Source organism: Equus przewalskii, chromosome 3 (genome assembly GCF_037783145.1).
Source record: "Equus przewalskii isolate Varuska chromosome 3, EquPr2, whole genome shotgun sequence".
In the NCBI taxonomy this organism is placed as follows: domain Eukaryota; kingdom Metazoa; phylum Chordata; class Mammalia; order Perissodactyla; family Equidae; genus Equus; species Equus przewalskii.
This window is the reverse complement of record NC_091833.1, coordinates 116,021,173-116,038,752: the sequence shown is the minus strand read 5'-3', so window position 1 is coordinate 116,038,752 and position 17,580 is coordinate 116,021,173. Positions and strand designations below refer to the sequence as shown.

Sequence of the window (17,580 nt, the reverse complement as noted above, 5' to 3'; positions counted from 1 at the left end):
CTAGATCCCCAGTTGTTCCTGTTCCGTCCTCTTCACCTTTAGCCTGCCCTCCATTGTCTGCTTAGAAACACCTACTCTCTCCCTCTCACTCCTGCAATGGGCTCAGATGAGTTCCAAGTGGAAAGATGTTTTTCTAATGTCAATAAAACATAGGAACCTGACTCACTTTTTAGTAGTTATAATTTTGGCAGAAACTGTGACCTAAACGGGGTGTGAATTCTGTAATGAAGGAGTATTTTATTACTGTCGAAAGTATCTCCAAACATTTGAAAAACAGCAGCACGTATTTTTATTAGACCACTGTTATTTGATCTGCAAGCAATCCTGGGTGCTCCTATGGACTCAGGGACCCCTTGGACCAATGCCACAGACCTCTGGCTGGAAACACTGGCCTAGATGAAAGATCAATTCTCACAGCTTAGCATGGCATGTACAGGGCCTGATAAATAAATGAAAAGCAACAGTGTATATCGGAGTATATGAGGAAGCCATTTGGTTTAAAACTAATTTGGCCTGACCTTGTTTTTCCAAAAGAGCCTGACGTGGCCTGTTGAGCATACATTGTGCATCTGCTTTAAATATTTAGTATGTCCCAAAGACAAGAACGAGGCCCTTAAAGATAGGAATGTAGCTTCCCCCAAATCAGCAATTGTTTAAGTTTAAGCATCTCTTCCTGGGAACTAAGGATTTATTCTCGACTTGCTGTGCTCACCTTGTCACCACAGACCTACTGACCACGGACCTGCTGTGCTAGCTAAGCATCTTGTGACAACTGTAGAAGGGACATTTCTATCATATGCGATGTATGCTCTTTGTTCCGAGACGGTATAGAACCACTCTGTACACCCCACTTCTTTGGTGCCCTTCCTTCTTTGGGGAAGGAAGACCCTGGGCTAGTCCTCAGATCTGGCACATAATAACCTCACCTCAATTGTGATTTGTAGATTGATTACAGATCATTTGCGTCGACAGGCCCTAGTTTGTTGATCAGTCCCTTCCTCCTGCTTTTGCACCAGAAGGTCCCCCTGATTATATCTCTGTTTTGAATAAGGGTCACAGCTGTGAGAGCAAGTGTTGCCATGGAATGAAGGAGAAGAAATTTCATAGCAGAATAGGAGTAGAAAGGGGATTTCCAAATATCAGCTGAGCATCTCCGTCCAGACGTCCTATCAACTTCTAAACTCGACGCCTCTCTAAAACTGAACGTGCCATCTTTTCTCTTCCCCGTGACTGCACTGCCCACCTTTCAGTTCCCTTTAAGTGGAAACCTTCTGACTCCTTCTTTCTTCCTCTTTACATGGTAAATCGCCAAGTCTAGTTGATTCTATTTCTGTAAATTCCATTCGAGGCGCGTGTCTTACTTTGGATTACCCGCCCCCCTCCCCCGCCCCCCCCAAACAGAGCCGGAGACAAGGATCGGGGCGCAGGCGTTTAAGTATGGAGCTGCCCCAAGATGCAGGGAGGAGGAAGAGGGAAGTAGGAGACGAAAGAAAGAACGCCAGTAAAGGGTGGGTTTCGAGTTGGTTACTGCTTCCGGCACCCCGGCGCAATTCCCCCGCACCCTCTGAGGAACCGGGCGCGACCACGGTTCTCAGACTTGGCTGAGCTCCTGGGCGGCTCGGTAACTTGAGAACGCCAGGCCCCAGCCTGCGGGCTCCGACTCGCCGCCCGGGACTGGCCGCAGGAGCCCGCGTGCTGAACGATCGCCGGGCACCTCAGCGCGAGGCCCACGGGGCGCCCGGGCGCGGCCAGGAACGGGCCTCCCGCGCGCACGGCCTCGGCGCTCCCGGCGCGCGACGCGTCCTGCGTTTCCCGGGCAACGGGGGCGGCCTGCGCGGCGCGATGACGTCAAGGGCGGACGGAGGCCGAGAGGCGGCGGGGGCGGTGGCCTGGACGCGGCTGCGCGCGCACTCCGCTCGCCCTTGACTTTGTTTGCGCTCAGCTAGACGCCCACTGAGCGCCTGCTGTGTGCACTGGGCGGTGCGGAGAGACAGCGAGCCGGAGGGACCGCGCTTTTCTGAGGTCTAGCCTGCGTCAGCCCCGGGGCGAGGGGGCAAGGGGACGAGTGAGTGCCTGGTGGGAGCGGGGAGACAGCGTGTGCAAAGGGCCGGGGGCGCCCTGGGCGTCGGTGCACGCCCTTCCAGGTGCGGAATTGCCTGGAGCAGAAGTGGCAAGGGCCGGCGGGCGGGTAAACGCCTGAGACATTTTGAGGAGTTCGAACGTTGTTCTTTGGGGTCACTGGACACCTGTCACCTAAAGGAGAATGATGAGATCTACATTTTAGAGTCACCTCTTCCACTGCAGAGAGGAAAATTGAGGTGGCTGTCGCTGTCATAATGATATCAAGGCCGCAATCCCATGCTGGGAGGTGTTCCAGGTACTACTGTGAGTTTCAACAGCCTGGAAACTAGGCTAGCGTTACCCTGTCGCCGTAACCACTGAGGCACAGACAGGCGAAGCGACTTGTCAAGTTCACTCAACTCGTAAGCTTTAACGTTGGGGTCTGATGCCAGACACTCTGGCTTCAGAATCCTTGCTCCCAGCAGCTGTGCTTCCTGCAGTAATGTTGGTGACCTCAGGTGGCGGGGGGCTCCAGGGACTTACTGGCTGGTTAGGATCATGGGCTTTGGGGTCAGGTGTGCCTGATAAGAGCTGTGTGACCTTGGGCAACGTTCTTCACTCTGACAGCTCAGTTTCCTCACCTGGAAAATGCGAGCGACGTTGAGATTATGTAGCTGCTTAACACATGCACCTGCACTCAGCGATCGCTCAGTGATCGGAGGTTATGATGATAGATTTAATAGGAGCGGGGAGAAGTGAGAGCATTGAGTAGGCATTAGGGAGGCGCGGGAAGGACCCGGTAACTAACTGGGTCACAGGGCGTGATGGAGAAGGGAATTCCAGGATGACAACCCTTGGGCCACCGGCTGTCGAACTGGGCCTGTGGCAGGACAGGCTGGGTCAGGGGGCTCAGGGTGAGCCCAGTGTTGAACATTCAGAGTTTGAGGGCCTCGGGAACGTGACAGGGAGGGGTGTCCAGGAAACTGCCAAGTGGGTGTGGAGGTCTCCACGCACGAAGGAAAATGTACACGGATGCCCTGATGCAGAGCGGGAGTGGCTAAGGCCAGGTCTGCGAGGAGATGGAAGAGGAGCAGCCGAGGAGGAGGGGACTGGTGTTCTGGACCCCACGGGGGCGGAGCTCGAGGAGTCACAGGGATGGGGCCACGTGCGGGAAAGTCCAGAAGGTACTGTTCCCCTTGGACTTTATCACTTGCATTTGGGCACCTGGTTTCTGCCAAGAGCTGAGCCTTACTTTTTTTTTTTAAGAAAAATTGCTTTATTGAGATCGAATTCATATACCCTGCAATTCAACTGTCTAAAGTGTGCAGTTCAGTGTTTTTCATATAGTCCCAGAGTTGCAACCATCACCACTGTTCAATTCTGTAAAATATTTTCATCACCCCGAAAGAAACTTTGGACCCATTAGAAGTCACGCCTGTGCACCCCCTCCCCAGCTGCTGGCAGCTGCTCATCTCCTTTCTATCTCTGTGTGTTTACCCATTCTGAGCGCTTCATGTAAATGGAATCATGTGATACGCGATCTTTCGTGTCTGACTCCTCACTTAGCCTGATGCCATAGCGTGTGTCAGTACTTCATTCCTTTTTGTGGCAAATAATATTTCGTTGTGTGGACAGACTGTATTTTGTTTATCCGTTCATCAGTTGATGGACATATGTGTTGTTTCCACTTTTTGGCTCTTACAGATAATGCTGCTGTGAACTGCCTTGTGCAAGTTTTTGTGTGGATATCTGTTGTCGTCTCTCTTAGGTGTGTGCTTGGGAGTGGAGTAGCTGGGTCGTATGGTGACTGTATATTTCACCTGTTGAAGAGCTGCCAGACTTTTCCAAAATGACGTAGGGACCATTTACGTTCCCACCGGCCACGTGTGACGGTTGCTGGTGTACGACTGCTCCTCATCCTCATCAACACTTGTTATTTTCTGTCTTTTTGGTCGTGGCCATCCTGGGGGGTGTGAAGTGGTATCTTTTTGTGGTTTCGATCTGCATTTCCCTGATGGCTAATGGTGTTGAGCATCTTTCCATGTGCTTGTTGGCCATTTTTATATCTTCAGAGACATGTCTATTCAAACCCTTAAAATTGAGTTATTTGGCTTTATTATTAAGATTTAAGATTCTTCATATAGTCTGGGTACAAGTCTCTTATCAATATGTGATTTGCAAATATCTTCTCCCATTCTCTGAGTTGTCTTTTTGCTTTTGTTTTTTTTAAAGATTGGCACCTGAGCTAACAACTGTTGCCAATCTTGTTGTTGTTGTTTCCTTTTCTACTTTTGCTCCCCAAATCCCCCAAGTACATAGCTGTATATCTTAGTTGTGGGTCCTTCTAGTTGTGGCATGTGGGACGCTCCCTCAACGTGGCCTGATGAGGGATGCCATGTCTGCACCCAGGATCCGAACCAGTGAAACCCTGGGCCACTAAAGCGGAGCGCGTGAACTTAACCACTCGGCCATAGGCTGGCCCCTCTTTTTGCTTGCTTTCCTTTTTTTTTTTTTTGAGGAAGATTAGCCCTGAGCTAACTACTGCCGGTCCTCCTCTTTTTGCTGAGGAAGAATGGCCCTCAGCTCACATCCATGTCCATCTTCCTCTACTTTCTATGTGGGATGCCTGCCACAGCATGGCTTGCCAAGCGGTGCCATGTCTGTACCCGGGATCCAAACCAGTGAACCCAGGGCCGCCAAAGTGGAACTTGTACACTTAATCGCTGTGGCACTGGGCCGGCCCCTCTTTTTGCTTTCTTAGTGGTGCTCTTTGCAGCAAAGTTTTTAATTTTGATGAATTCTAATTTTCTAATTTTTTTTTATTTTATTGCTTGTACTTTTGGTGTCATATCAAAGAAGGCTTTGCCTAACTTGAGATTATAAAGGTTTACTCCTGTATTTTCTTGTAAGAGTTTTACAGTTTTAGCTCTTACATTTGGGTCTGTGATTCGTTCTGAGTTCGTTTTTGTGTGTGTGTGGACAGAGTTCAACTTCATTGCTTTACGTGTGGCTATCCAGTTGCCCAGCACCGTTTGAGAAAAGACTGCCCCTTCTCCTTGAGTCATCTTGGCACCCTTGTCGAAAAGTAGTTAACCCTGCATGGACGGGTTTGTTGCTGGACTCCAGGTTCTAGTCCATTCATCCAAATGTGTCCGTCTTAAGGCCAGCACCATAATGTCTTCGTTACTGTCACTTTGCAGTGAGTTTTGAAATCAGGAAGTGTGACTCCTTCAACTTTGTTCCTTTTTCAAGGTGGTTTTGTCTCTTCTAGGTTCCTTAAATTTCCATATGAATTTTAGGATTCGCTTTCTAATTCTTGCAAAGAAAGCCAGCTGAGGTTTTGTTTGCGATCACACGAAATCTGTAGATCAGTTGAGGAGTGTCACTATTGTAACACTGAGTCTTCTGTTCCCTGAAGACGAGATGTGCTTACATTTATTTAGGTCTTAGATTTCTTTCGAGAATGTTTTGGGGCCGGCCCCGCGGCCGAGTGGTTAAGTTCGCGCGCTCTGCTTCAGCAGCCCAGGGTTTCGCTGGTTCGGATCCTGGGCGCGGACGTGGCGCCGCTTGTCGGCCATGCTGAGGTGGCATCCCACATGCCACAACTAGAAGTACCCACAGCTAAAAATACACAACTATGTACCGGGGGGCTTTGAGGTGAAAAAGGAAAAAATAAAATCTTTAAAAAAAAAAAGAGACTGTGTTGTAGTTTTCAGACTATAAGTTTTGCACTTCTCTTGTTGAATTTATTTCTACGTATTTATTAATTTTGATGCTGTTGTAAATGGAATTGTTTCCTTAACTTCATTTTTGAATTGTTCATTGGTGGTGTATAGAAATACAATGGCGTTTTGCATATTGGTCTTGTACCCTGCAAACTGGGTGAACTAATTTTTAGTTCTGATAGTTTTTTAGTGAATTCCTTAGGATTTTCTATATACAAAATCATGTCACCTGCAAATAGAGATTCCAGCCTGGGTCATTTTCTTGCCTAATTGCACTGGCTGGAACCTCTAGTACGGCATTGAATAACGAAGGTAGAGCTGACATCTTGCCTTGTTCCTGATCTTAGGGGAGAGGCATTCAGTCTTTCATATTTGAATATGATGATAGCTATGGGTTTTTTGTAGATGCCCTTCATCAGGGTGTGGAAGTTCCCTTCTACTCCTAGTTTGTTGAGAGTTTTTGTCATGAAAGGGTGTTGGCTTCTGTCAAATGCTTTTTATGCATCAGTTGACGTGGTCATGTATTCTCCGGTGTGTTACATTAATTGATTTTTCAAATGTTGAACCAGCCTGCTTTCCCGGGATAAATCGCACATGGTCGTGATGTATAGTCTCTTTCATATGTGGCTGGATTCAGTTTGCAAGATTTCCTGGAGGATCTTTGCGTCTATGTTCGTGAGGGACATTGGGGTTTTGTTTGGGATCACGTTGAGTCTGTAGGTCAGTTGGGGAGCAGTTGGTTTGTGGTTTCCTTTTCTTGTGATGTCCTTGGTTTGGGTGTCACGGTAACACCAGCCTTATGGAATGAGTTGGGGAGTGTTCCCTCCTCTTCCATTTCTTGGCAGGGTTTGTGGATAACTGGCATCTTTCTTTAGGTGTTCGGTAGAATTCACAATTAAAGCCATCTGGCTTCTCTTTGTGGGTAGTTTATGGATTCCTCATTCAATCTCTTTCCTCGTTGGAGGTCTGTTCAGATTTTCCGTTTCTTCATGAGTCAGTTTTGGGTAGATTGTGTCTTTCTAGGAATTTGTCCATTTCATCTAAGTTGTCTAATTTGGTGGCATGTCGTGTTCATAATTTCCCCTTGGAATCCTTTTTATTTCTTTATGGTCAGTACTAGTTCCCCACTTTGATTCCTGATTTTAATAATTTGTGTTTTCTCTCCTTCGCTGGGTCAGTCTAGCTACAAGTTTGTCAATTTTCTTAGTCTTTTCGAAGAACCAACTTTTGTTTTTGTTGATTTTCTCTGTTGTTTTCTCTTCTCCATTCCATCCGTTTTTGCTCTAATCTCTCTTCTGCCTTCTGCTTGCTTCACGTTTAGTTTGTGCTTCTTTTTCCAGTGTCTCACACGGTGCTTGAGGAGCGTGACCCGAGGTCAGACATGGCTGGGTTCAAACCCCTTCTGTGCCGCTTCTCAGCTGTGGGAGCTCTGGAAAGACAGCCCCTCTGAGCTTCAGTTTTTCCATCTTCCAGTAGGGACAAGAGTACTTGGCTCACAGTTTGGGGGAAGGTTGAAGAAATCCCGTCTGTAGCGGGCACCGTCCCTGGCACCCAAGCAGGGCCTCCGACATGCTCCTCCCACCCTTACCCCTTTCCCTTAGAAAACACAGGGCCTTTTTCCAGTGAAAGAGATCGCTCTCCCACTGCTTATGGGCAGTATTGACCCGTCGTACTCAGAGTCCAACATCCTAGACGATTTCAGCTTCAGCTAAAAGGATGTGAAGGTTCCCGTGGGCCTCAAACAGCTAAGCTGGGGGTCCACACACAGGACTCAGCTCTCCCGGTATTCCTCTAAGTCTGGGTTCATGAGCCACCCCCATCCAACGCCTTGGTTAGCCAAGGCTCTGTGGAAAAGGAAGCAGTCTACTTAGAAAATTCCAGAACCATTCAGTTGAGAGCTGGTTGTGGGGTGCTTGCTCTGTTAGTGGGAAGCCAGATGCCCGTGTGTCAATTAGTGTCCAGGACAAAAGCCTGTGTTCAAAGGCTCTGTGGCTGATATCCACGTCCAGGAGAGCTGGAAGGGGTCCTTTGGTGAGATCGTGTGTGGCCAGTGGACCGGCGAGCATTGGCTGGATTCCAGAGGAGAGCTTCCTGGCCGCAGGGTCTGACTGCGCCTTCGGGGAGGGGTCTGGGTGGCTTGAGTGCCCCCCGGGAGGGCCAGGTGTTCTCAGGCCAGGCTGTAGCACATACAACCTCTGGACTCTACACCCGGCTCCCCCACAGCCTGTGATCGTGGCGCTTCCCAGCATCGGCCCCGGGGCTGCCCTTGGCTGTCGCCGGTCTCCTTGGTCTCCTTGTTCAGGAGGGAAGTGAGGGGATCTCGCCTCACCGTCCGTTTGGGAAAATGGCTCTTCACGAGGTCATTCTCTTTAGCCTCCCTGTGGACTCAGAGTTCTTCTCTTCTTTATAGCGCGTTACACGTCTGGGGTTGCTCATGGACAGCGTGAATAGATAAACTGAAACACGTGGGCTCAGGTTGTATCTCTTGTGCAGGTTGATGCTGAGCGATGGCGTCCTCTTCGGAAGGAAGTGGCGATGCCCTGCTGCCAGATTTCCCCAGGGGGCCCCTGCAGGCCTACCGTGCCCGCGCCTCCTTCAGCTGGAAGGAGCTGGCGCTGTTCCTGGAAGGCGAGGACATGCTGCGCCTTAAGGTGAGGCCGGCGGCTGTGTGCGAGAGGCCGTGCTGACCCGCAGTGCGGCCCGGGAGGCATCGCCGTTCATCGGCAGGATGGGGCTTCACGCTCTTGAAGCCACGTGGCCTCCCTGGGCCTCGGCTCCGCCTCGGTAAGGTGCGGCTAGTCCTGGGCCCAGCACAGGCCAGGACCCTGGAGCCCCGGGGCTGTGGAGGAGTCAGGAATGAGCACAGGTGGTCTAAGCTCTCTAAGCCTCAGTCCTTCTGCTTCCCGCTGGCAAGGGCTTTCGTCTGCCCCTGCGTTTCTGGGTTAGACAGTGTCCCAGGTAGCCGGCGGCCTTGAGCAAAACCGTGTGAGTAAGAGTGTAGCGAGCTTCCATCCTTTGACTCCAAATCGGCCATTCCCCATCTGCTGTGTTTCCAGAAAACCATCTTCTCGGCTCTGGAGGACGACCCCCTCTTCGCACGTCCCGGTGGAGGTGACCTCCCGATGGAGAAGTACCGGGAGCTGAACTTCCTGCGCTGCAGACGGGTCTTCGAGCACGACTTGCTCCGCGTGGAAGACATGCTCCAGAGCCCCCTGAAAGTCTGGGCGCTGGTCAACTGCCTGGGCATGTACGACTGGTCCCTGGCTGCCAAGTTTTTCCTGAACGTGCTGGTAAGTAGTCAGGTGGGAGAGGGAAGGACATGAGGCTGTCACAGTCCACTCTCCAGCCTTGGGATGGCCCTGCCCCAGGGCCAGGCGGGAGGAAAAGACACTAAAACTACAGGTACTTGTTTCCTTGGAAGACACACAGCGCATAGCATTTGCACAGTTGGGCCCAGCCCAGTGGCCTGGTGGTTAAGTTCAGTGTGCTCTGCTTTGGAGGCCTGGGTTTCCGCGTTTAGATCCCAGGCACGGACTACCCTGCTCATCAGCCATGCTGTGGTGGCGAATCTTCCTCACCAAAAAAAAGAGAGAGAAGAGATTTAGACAGTTGCCGTTGTAGATTGGTAAATGTGTGCTTTTAGAGTTTTGTGGTGATTTATGTGTTTGGGAAATGTTTGTTTAAAGAGATTTCTAAGAAATAATACAGGAAACAAAAGCAGAGATTAGAATGTGTGAGCAGATCTTGTGATTATGTCTGCAAAGTCCCATTTTTTCAGCTATCTATGCAAATTTACACACGTAAGTCCTTGAGTAAAATCCAGTGCCGTGAAAGTTAAAGCCCCTTAGAAGAGGAGCTTTGGGACGTCTTTTGCTCTATTCCAAAAGAACACAAAGGAAAGGGAAAGTAGTTCGAAGGAGAGGCCTGTGTCCCTTCCTCTCCAGCTCCCAGGCAGAGATGCGCTCGGAGGCGGTGGCTGGGCCTCGCCCTGGCTCGCGGTCGGTCCATGTGTTGTCAGGTGGAAAGCCGGGCTCGATCTGCCCGTCAGGCCCCCTCACTCCCTGCCTTCCCCACCCTCCTCTCCTGGCTCCCTGCTGCCCACAGACCCTCGGGATTTCTTTCAGTCTTCGAAGTTCAAAGTGATCCTGTTTAACTCACATGAACTGCTTGGGGCAGGGACCCAGGTCCTGCCACTCCCATGAGCTCAAGGACTGGGCGGCTGGGTCTCAGGGGACCCTGGGCCCCGGTGCTGGTGCTGTCACTTAACTCTCGGAGCTTCCTTCTCGTCTGAAGTGTGGTGGGGAGGGACCGTCGTGGGGCAGGCGGTGACGTGCTGGTCGGGCAGGGTGTCCTGGGATGGCAGTACTCATTAACTTCCACCTGTTTCTGTGACATTATATCTTCAGGTTTTTGGATCAGCCATTTACAACTCTGGTTCTGAAAGACATTTCAAATATATTCCGAAGATCTTCAGCATGGAGGTAAGTTCCGGTTTGCAGTGAGTTGTGAGCCTCTGTTCTCTTCTGTCTTCTCCTTAGAGGCGTGTGACGGGCAGATGGCAGACAAGGGTCCCCGGGGGTCTTATTTCCCAGTGTCCTTAGGCTTCTTGCCAGATAGCTAACACTCTTGTTTACCAGATGGGGGTATGCTAAATTCCTTGCACTGTATGAATTTAGCTTTTTCTTATCAAAGCTGAAGCTTCCATTTCCTTCTGCCGCCGGGGAGCGGTTCCTGCCGCAGTGCTCACTCAGCGAGGCCGCTGGCAGCTCCTCCAACCCGCTGTCCCGCAGGCTGGGGGGTGGGTCCATCTCGCAGAATGACTGTGAGGTCCCTGGGCAGGTAGATGGGTAGATGGAGATTTGGGGCTTTGATCCATGGCTTAGTCCTTAAAGGGAAGAGGGTGGCAGGTGACCCCAGGAACGCACAGACAGAGGCTTTGTAGCTCATCGTTTTGTGCTTCCGTGTAGATTTTTGGATGTTTTGCTTTAACTGAACTGAGTCACGGGACTAACACCAAGGCCATCCGGACTACCGCTCACTACGACCCCACCACCGAGGTAGGCATGACCTTCCCTCCGTCCCTGGGCTTCGGGCACGAGGAACCGGGCAGTATTGTGGTGAAAAAGTCGTCAGATGGAGAGACTGTCCTTGTCCCCCATGCTTGCACAGCGCACGCCGACATCCAGCCGCCGCAGGGAGGGAGCTCTCGAGACACGGAGTCTGAGCCACAGAACCCGCTCCCCGTGAGCTGTGTCTCGGTTTGGACCTGTGTCGTCGGAGGCCGGTGGAGAAGCTGGCCATCCGTTAAGCGTGTTTCTGTTTCTCGGGCAGCCAGTGGCAGTTGGTTTTGTGACAGTTCAGATCACTCACGCTTTATGAAATGGCAGTGTGCGAGGCTCCTCCGTGACCCTCGTCCCTTTCCAGCTGCCCGTCTGCGTCCCCTGCCTGCGGCCGAGCTCTTTCGGCCAGCGGCCTCCCTTCTCCATCCCTCCCTGCCCACCGCAGTCTGGCCCCCTGGACCCTCGCCATCTTCCTGCATGCAGGCCTCGTCCCGTGGCTGTCCTGTGGCGTTTGCCCCGTCGGCCCTGCCTCACACCTTCATCAGCATATCTGTCGAGTGCTGCCCTGTGCTGCGCGGTTCTCGGTGCTGTGCGTCGCAGGCTGTGTCCTTGCTCTGAGCGAGCGGACAGTCTGCTGGAGGGAGACAGACCGTGAACAGATGGATTCATGTCTATTGCCCAATAGTCGGTGCTGGGGGGGAAGTGAGGGCAGGGAGAGGACGGGGCGTGCGGGCCGGTGGGGGGCTCCTCGCTCCGGGACCCCTGTGCCTCCCCCGTTCTGCTGCCCTCCCCCAGTCCTGGCAGCCGCCCCCTTCGCCTCCGTTCTCACTGTGGCCTGTGTCCTTGCCCTCCTTTGCTCCCCTGGCTGGTGTCTGGGGAGCCTTTCACCTTCCCCCATTGTAGTGTGGTTTGGAAGAGTCTGTGCAGCAGGAAGTGAAGCCCTGTGCCTGTGTATTTGCTCGTCATCCGTTCATTCAACAGAGAGCACCGAGCATGGGCTGTGTGCCTGGGGCGCTTCAGGCCAGGAGCCGAGGGCCAAGCCCGAGAGGAGCTGGAGCGGGGATGAGGGAGGGTGGTCCCCGTGCCGCACCGTGTGGGCTGCTGTCTCGGGCTTAGAGCCGAGGGCCTCCCTCCACTGCCCGCCGCTCAGCCAAGGCCTCTTGGGGTTTTCTGTTTTTAAGCCACGGGATGCCGCTGTCTGCACCGAGTTCTCTCTGGCTCCGTGGCCCCTGCCCCTGCCCCTGCACTCTGTGCCTGTGGGCTCTGTGTGAGGCGGGGAGGCCTGTTCAACTCTGGCAGAGAGAGGGCAGCACCACGTGGCCTCGGGCTGGGGCCTCGTGGGCCGGTCTGTTTCTAACCACTTCTTCCTGGCAGTTGGTGCTTCAGTGAAGGTGGGGGCACGACGTCCGGGCAGTGAGGTCAGGAGCCCGGAGCCCCTCACGGGCTCTGGTTATGCGTTCGTCTGGACAGCAGTATTCATTGGGTACCTGCCATGGGCTGGACGCTGCTCGTAGAGACTGTATACAGAGCGGCGAGCAAACAGATAAATCTCTGCTCTGGGGCGACTCTCGTGCCAGAGGGGAGACACGGACACCAGGAAGAGAAGCCGGTTGTGCCAGGGGCTATGGAGCCTCGAAGGGATGGGGGTGGAGCGTGACGAGGCACAGGGAGGGCATCTGCAGAGGTGACAGGCTGAGACCGATTGGCACGAAGGAGACAGTTGGGTGAAGCCCCGCGTGGGGAGGCAGTGATGCTGAGGCCCCGAGGGAGCTGGCCAGCGGGTGACTCCTGCAGGGCACAGCAGCCGCGGCAGCTGAAGTGTGGGCAGCGGAGAAGCAGAGGTCGCCCTGAGAGTGGAAAGGAAGGCCAGCTGGCAGTCTGCTCTCCCGCCAGCTCCCACTTTCCTTTAGTGAGGTCTCGACTCTGCAAGATGCTGCGTAGCACGCTGTAGTTTATAAAACCGTGCACGCTGCCTGATTCCGGAAGGAATTCTCCCGGCACATCCTTCCCGCTTCCCACCCTGCAGGAAGAGGGAGAGCTGAGAATGTCCCGACGCTGGCCTCCGTCAGTCACCGGGCCACCGTCCCCTCCCCTCCCCACCCGACTCATAGGCCCTCCCGGTGGGGCCCTCCCCAGGGGCAGCCCCAGCCCCCGGCGACCACCCCGGCTCCCTCTTCTCTTCTGCCAGCTGCATCCTCTTCTGTCCACGCCTCTCAGCTCGGTTGAGAAAAAGAAGGGGAAAAAAAAAAGATTAGCAACAGATGCTAGCTCAGGTGCCAATCTTTTTTTTTTTGCTTTTTCTCCCCAAATTGCCCCAGTACATAATTGTATATTTTAGTTGTGGGTCCTTCTAGTTGTGGCATGTGGAGTGCCGCCTCAGCATGGCCTTATGAGCGGTGCCATGTCTGCGCCCAGGATCCGAACCAGCGAAACCCTGGGCCGCCAAAGCAGAGTGTGCGAACTTAACCATTCAGCCACGGGGCCGGCCCCCTCAGGTGCAAATCTTAAAAAAATTTAAAAAAAAAGGCTGCGGTCAGGGAGGCCCCCCAGCTCCCTGAATATTTTGCGTATATCTTACTGTTTGGCATGTTAGTTATCATTTAAAGTTCTTCTTTAAGTCGTAAGACCCAGGACTATGCTCTTTAGAAATAGATCTACTTGTGCCTTACAGGCAATAAGACGTTCAGTCAGTTCTTCCTCTTGCCTCAAAGGTTTTGAACAGAGAAAATCAAATGTATCAAAAAGGAAAAGGAAGCCTGTCTGTGTTTCATGTCCTAATCATAACTTTTGCTTTTTTTCCTCGTGCAGGAATTCATCATACATTCCCCCGATTTCGAAGCTGCCAAATTTTGGGTCGGCAACATGGGCAAGACTGCTACGCATGCGGTGGTGTTCGCACAGCTGCATACGCCGGGGGGTGGCTGCCACGGCCTGCATGCCTTCGTGGTACAGGTGGGCTGCCTGTGGTGGGGGTACTGGGGTTCTCAGCAGGGCTGGCCCTCATTTTCTTTTTTGATAACCACTCTAGTGGGTGTGGAGTAGTATTTGTTGTGGTTTTGATTTGCATTTTCTTAGTGACCAGTAATGTTGAACATCTTTTCATTTGCCAGTTAGCTGATTGTCTGTCTTCTTTGGAGAAATATCTGTTTAGATCCTTTGCCCTGTGGAAGGAAGTGGAGATGCCTATGGGAAAGGCAGGGGCCGTGTCCTTGGTGCTGCTGGAGCAGGGGCTCGGCCACCATCACCTGTGTTTGGCAGAGACTCAGAGGCAGGCAGAGGAGTGGGTGTGCTTCACAGAGGAGAAAAGGGGCTCAGGGGGGCCCTGAGGGTCTGGGAGCCTGGGGAAGAGGATGCCTCACTAGGAGGGGGCGTCCCAGGTGACTGTGAGGGGGCATGTCTGGCTCTGTCGGTTTGGTCCTGAGGTGGCCATGGGGACAGAAATTAGGGACGCTGTTGGTTACTGCTGGAGTCCTGGCTGGTTGGTACAGGTTGTCGTTTGGCCTGGCAGGCTGCTGCAGGCCGTGGGTGAGAGCTCATGATATGGTCTGGCCATTGTCTGCCTGTACGTTCAGCCCCTCCGTCCATTTCTAAATTGGGTTGTCTGTCTTTTTATTGTTGAGTTACAAGGGTTTTTTATATGTTCTGGATACTAAACCCGTATCAGATAGATGATTTGCATGTATTTTCTCCCATTCTGTAGGTTGTCTTTTCATTTTCTTGATAGTGTTCTTTATGCATACAGGTTTTTAACTTTGATGATGTCCAGTTGATCCATGTTTATTTTTTGCTCACGTCCGTATTTCTCACTTTACATTTGAGCTACTGCAGACGAGGTGTATTTTTCAGGTCCGAGGCCACCATCCGTCACTCCTGTGAGTGCAGATGTGTACCTGAAGTGAGCTTCTGATGGAACTTGTCTGGACTGGAATCCATGTCGTTCAGTGTTCAGTGTCTCTGGTTCTCAGACTAGAGAGCTGCGGTGTTTCAGACTCTTTACCAGTTAAGCTTAAATCCGCAGTGGGGTTTAGCCGTCCCTCCATCCAGCAGCTGGCTCCTGTGCCCCTGGTGTGGTTCCCACAGGCTCGGGGGCAGCGTGGCCCCCTGTCCCCGGGGCTCAGCGCCTGCTGAGGAGGACTGGGCCGGGGAGCCCCGGGGTGGTTAGGTTGCAGTTGTGATGCGCGCTGCTCACGGCCAGCTGGGAAGGTGGAGGGCGGTAATTCGTGCAGGTTCTTGTGTCAGGTTGGCAGTGTCCAAATGTTGTGGGGAATGTATATGTCAGCTGACACAATTATCTGTTTTTGAGATAAGCAGACCATTAACCAGCTCTGCCTTTGACCCTGGTCAGCGTCTTTCCTGGCCTGGAGAGGTCCACGCATTGTGTTTGTAAGGACAGCAGTGCCATCTACTCCCAGAGGAACCGACCCCTTGCACTCACTGTATTGTTCTGTTTGGTTACCTGCAAATCACCGGATTCCTTTTGTATCTGTTCTCCTCTCCATCTCCACTTTTGAAACCATTTTCTAATTTCAAAACGCTTTTAAAAGTTTGTATCTGAATCTTTACTGAGCCTTATTGAAAGATTTTAGAGAAAGGGAAAAGATGGTTGACTTTTGGGTTCCAGCCTTCTATTTTATTTTAAATATCATGATTATAAAGTTCAATTAAGTTAGATCCTTGTGGTACTGAAGTAAACAAAATCCAGCAATTCGTACAAATAGCTCAATCCCAAATAGCACAAATTCAGTAATTCTGTAAAGCGGAGTTTCTCAGCCTCAGTGCTGTTGCCATTTCGGGGCGGCAGTTCCATGCTGTGGGGCTGCCACGTGCAGTAGGGTGTGGGGCAGCTCCCCTGGCCTCCAGCCACGAGGTGCCTGTGGTTCCCCTGGTTGTGACAACCAGAACTGTCCCAGACATTGACGAGTGTCCCCGGTGGGGTGGGTGGGGGGTGGCAGACTCAGGCCTGGGTGGGAATCGCTGCTTTAAAGGTATTCTAGAAGGAAACTCCTGTCCTGAGTGCAGAGCTCACACAGTGAGGAATGTCAGCGAGCAATGTCTGTCTTGTTAGGGAAATGCATTTCTTGGAAACTCGTTTTGAGGAGCAGAGGTTTACAAAAATAATCTTAGGCTTTTTCACCCACAGCACACGTGTGCACAGCCATTTTGTCATTTTATTAAAATCCAGCAGGAAGTCCTGTGTCTGGAACATGCATGTGACGTTCGTAAACGTCAGATGCCAAGTTCCTGAGGCAGCAGGGACGATCCGTTCCTGCCTGAGTTTCCTGAGGCTGTTGTGACGAAAGAAAACACCCCCAGCTGGGAGGCTTCAAACAACTCAAGTTTCTTTCCCTCTCAGTCTTGAGGCCAGAAGTGCAAGATCAAGGTGTGGGCGGGGCTGTGCCCCTCCGGGGGCTCCAGGGGAGGCCCCTTTCTGCCTCTCCTGGCATCTGGGGGCCACCAGAGTCCCGGGCTTGTGGGCGCATCCCTCCGGTCTCTGCCTGTCTTCTCTGCATTCTCTCCTCTCCTGACTCTCAGAGGACACTGGTTGTTGGGCCTGGGCCGCCCGGTGGTCGGCAAGGACCTCCTCTGAGATCTTTAGCGTAACTACCTGTGCAGGGACCCTGACTCCACATCAGGGCGGGGCACACGGTTGCACCCCCCGCGCCTGCCTGGAGGGAGCCCAGGGCTCAGTCACTGGCGTTTTTGACGATGCTCGCTTGATTCTGTGTGGCCGTAACAGTTGCTGTCTGTTGCTCTCTGTACTTTGTAGATTCGGGACCCAAAGACCCTCCTCCCCATGCCGGGGGTGATGGTTGGTGACATCGGGAAGAAGCTGGGGCAGAACGGTCTGGACAATGGGTGAGTGTGCTCCCACGCTCCTCGCGGGGTCGTTACAAAAGGCTGCTTACTCAGGACCTGGATTCCTGCCGAGTCCAAGGCCACGTGGCCGCTCGCACTGTGACCTCCCTGCGTCCCTCAGTGCTGTCCCCTCACCCTCCTGGACTCCTGTGGGCCAGGTAAAACGTGGCGGGGACACATGCCTCACCTGCGTACCTGAGAGCGTGTCCTGAGGGCCTGCGCGTCTCCCTGGGGGATTCCAGGGTCAGCGACGCGGGAGCCGTGGAAGCTGACAGATTTGGATTCAGGTTCTGGGTCCACCTCTGACTCTCTTATGTTGACCAGCTCTCGGCCTGTTTCCTCACCCGTGAAGTGTGCACGAGGACAGAGTCCTTCTGAGCGGGCCGAGGCAGGTCGTCCTGCCCGTTTGCTCTGGCTCAGTGCCCCGAACCTGCACATGGGGGACTCCGTGCCCTGTCTCTGGAAGCCTGGCTGAGGGGCTTTCCGCTCCTCTGCTCCTGTGAGGTGGTCTACAGCTGGGGAGGAAGCCAAAGCAGGGCCGTGCCTTAGTCGTGTGTCCTGCGTCGTGTCTCTGGAGTGTTTATAGACTTGCTGCTTCGTAACAGGGAGCCGCCTCTCCATAGTTTGACTCACCGGCTATCATAACCCTGGTCATTTGGGTATGAAGCAGGAGGCGGGTCATCGCCAGAAAGAGAAGCTGGACCAGGTGGCTTCCAAGGACCCCGAGTGTGGAGAGACCTCCTTGCATCTGTCCCTTCCGGGAAGTCGGGGTGCTGGGGATGTGGGGAGAGTCTCAAATCTCTGCTTGGACCCTCAAAACACGGGGGGCCCAGACTGTACCAAAGAGGGCTGGGCAGCCTTGATTTTACTCAGTGCCA

The 17,580-nt window shown here is 52.8% G+C and overlaps 1 protein-coding gene across 14 annotated transcripts in view; it reads left to right on the top strand.

Moving 5' to 3' along the window:
* Positions 1-1,543: 1,543 nt before the first annotated feature.
* Positions 1,544-17,580, top strand: part of ACOX3 (acyl-CoA oxidase 3, pristanoyl) — a 57,355-nt gene continuing 41,318 nt past the window's right edge. For 6 of the 14 annotated variants that reach the window (XM_070613425.1, XM_070613424.1, XM_008532849.2 and 3 more), the window contains exons 1-7: positions 1,857-2,022; positions 8,280-8,437; positions 8,843-9,076; positions 10,193-10,267; positions 10,754-10,843; positions 13,655-13,798; positions 16,614-16,702. In XM_070613425.1, the coding sequence (XP_070469526.1) occupies positions 8,294-8,437; positions 8,843-9,076; positions 10,193-10,267; positions 10,754-10,843; positions 13,655-13,798; positions 16,614-16,702 (776 nt within the window). In that variant the 5' untranslated portion in view covers positions 1,857-2,022; positions 8,280-8,293. Of the gene's footprint in view, positions 2,145-8,279; positions 8,438-8,842; positions 9,077-10,192; positions 10,268-10,753; positions 10,844-13,654; positions 13,799-16,613; positions 16,703-17,580 lie in introns of all 14 variants that reach the window. The other 8 variants (XM_070613426.1, XM_070613427.1, XM_008532847.2 and 5 more) reach the window with 6 other exon arrangements.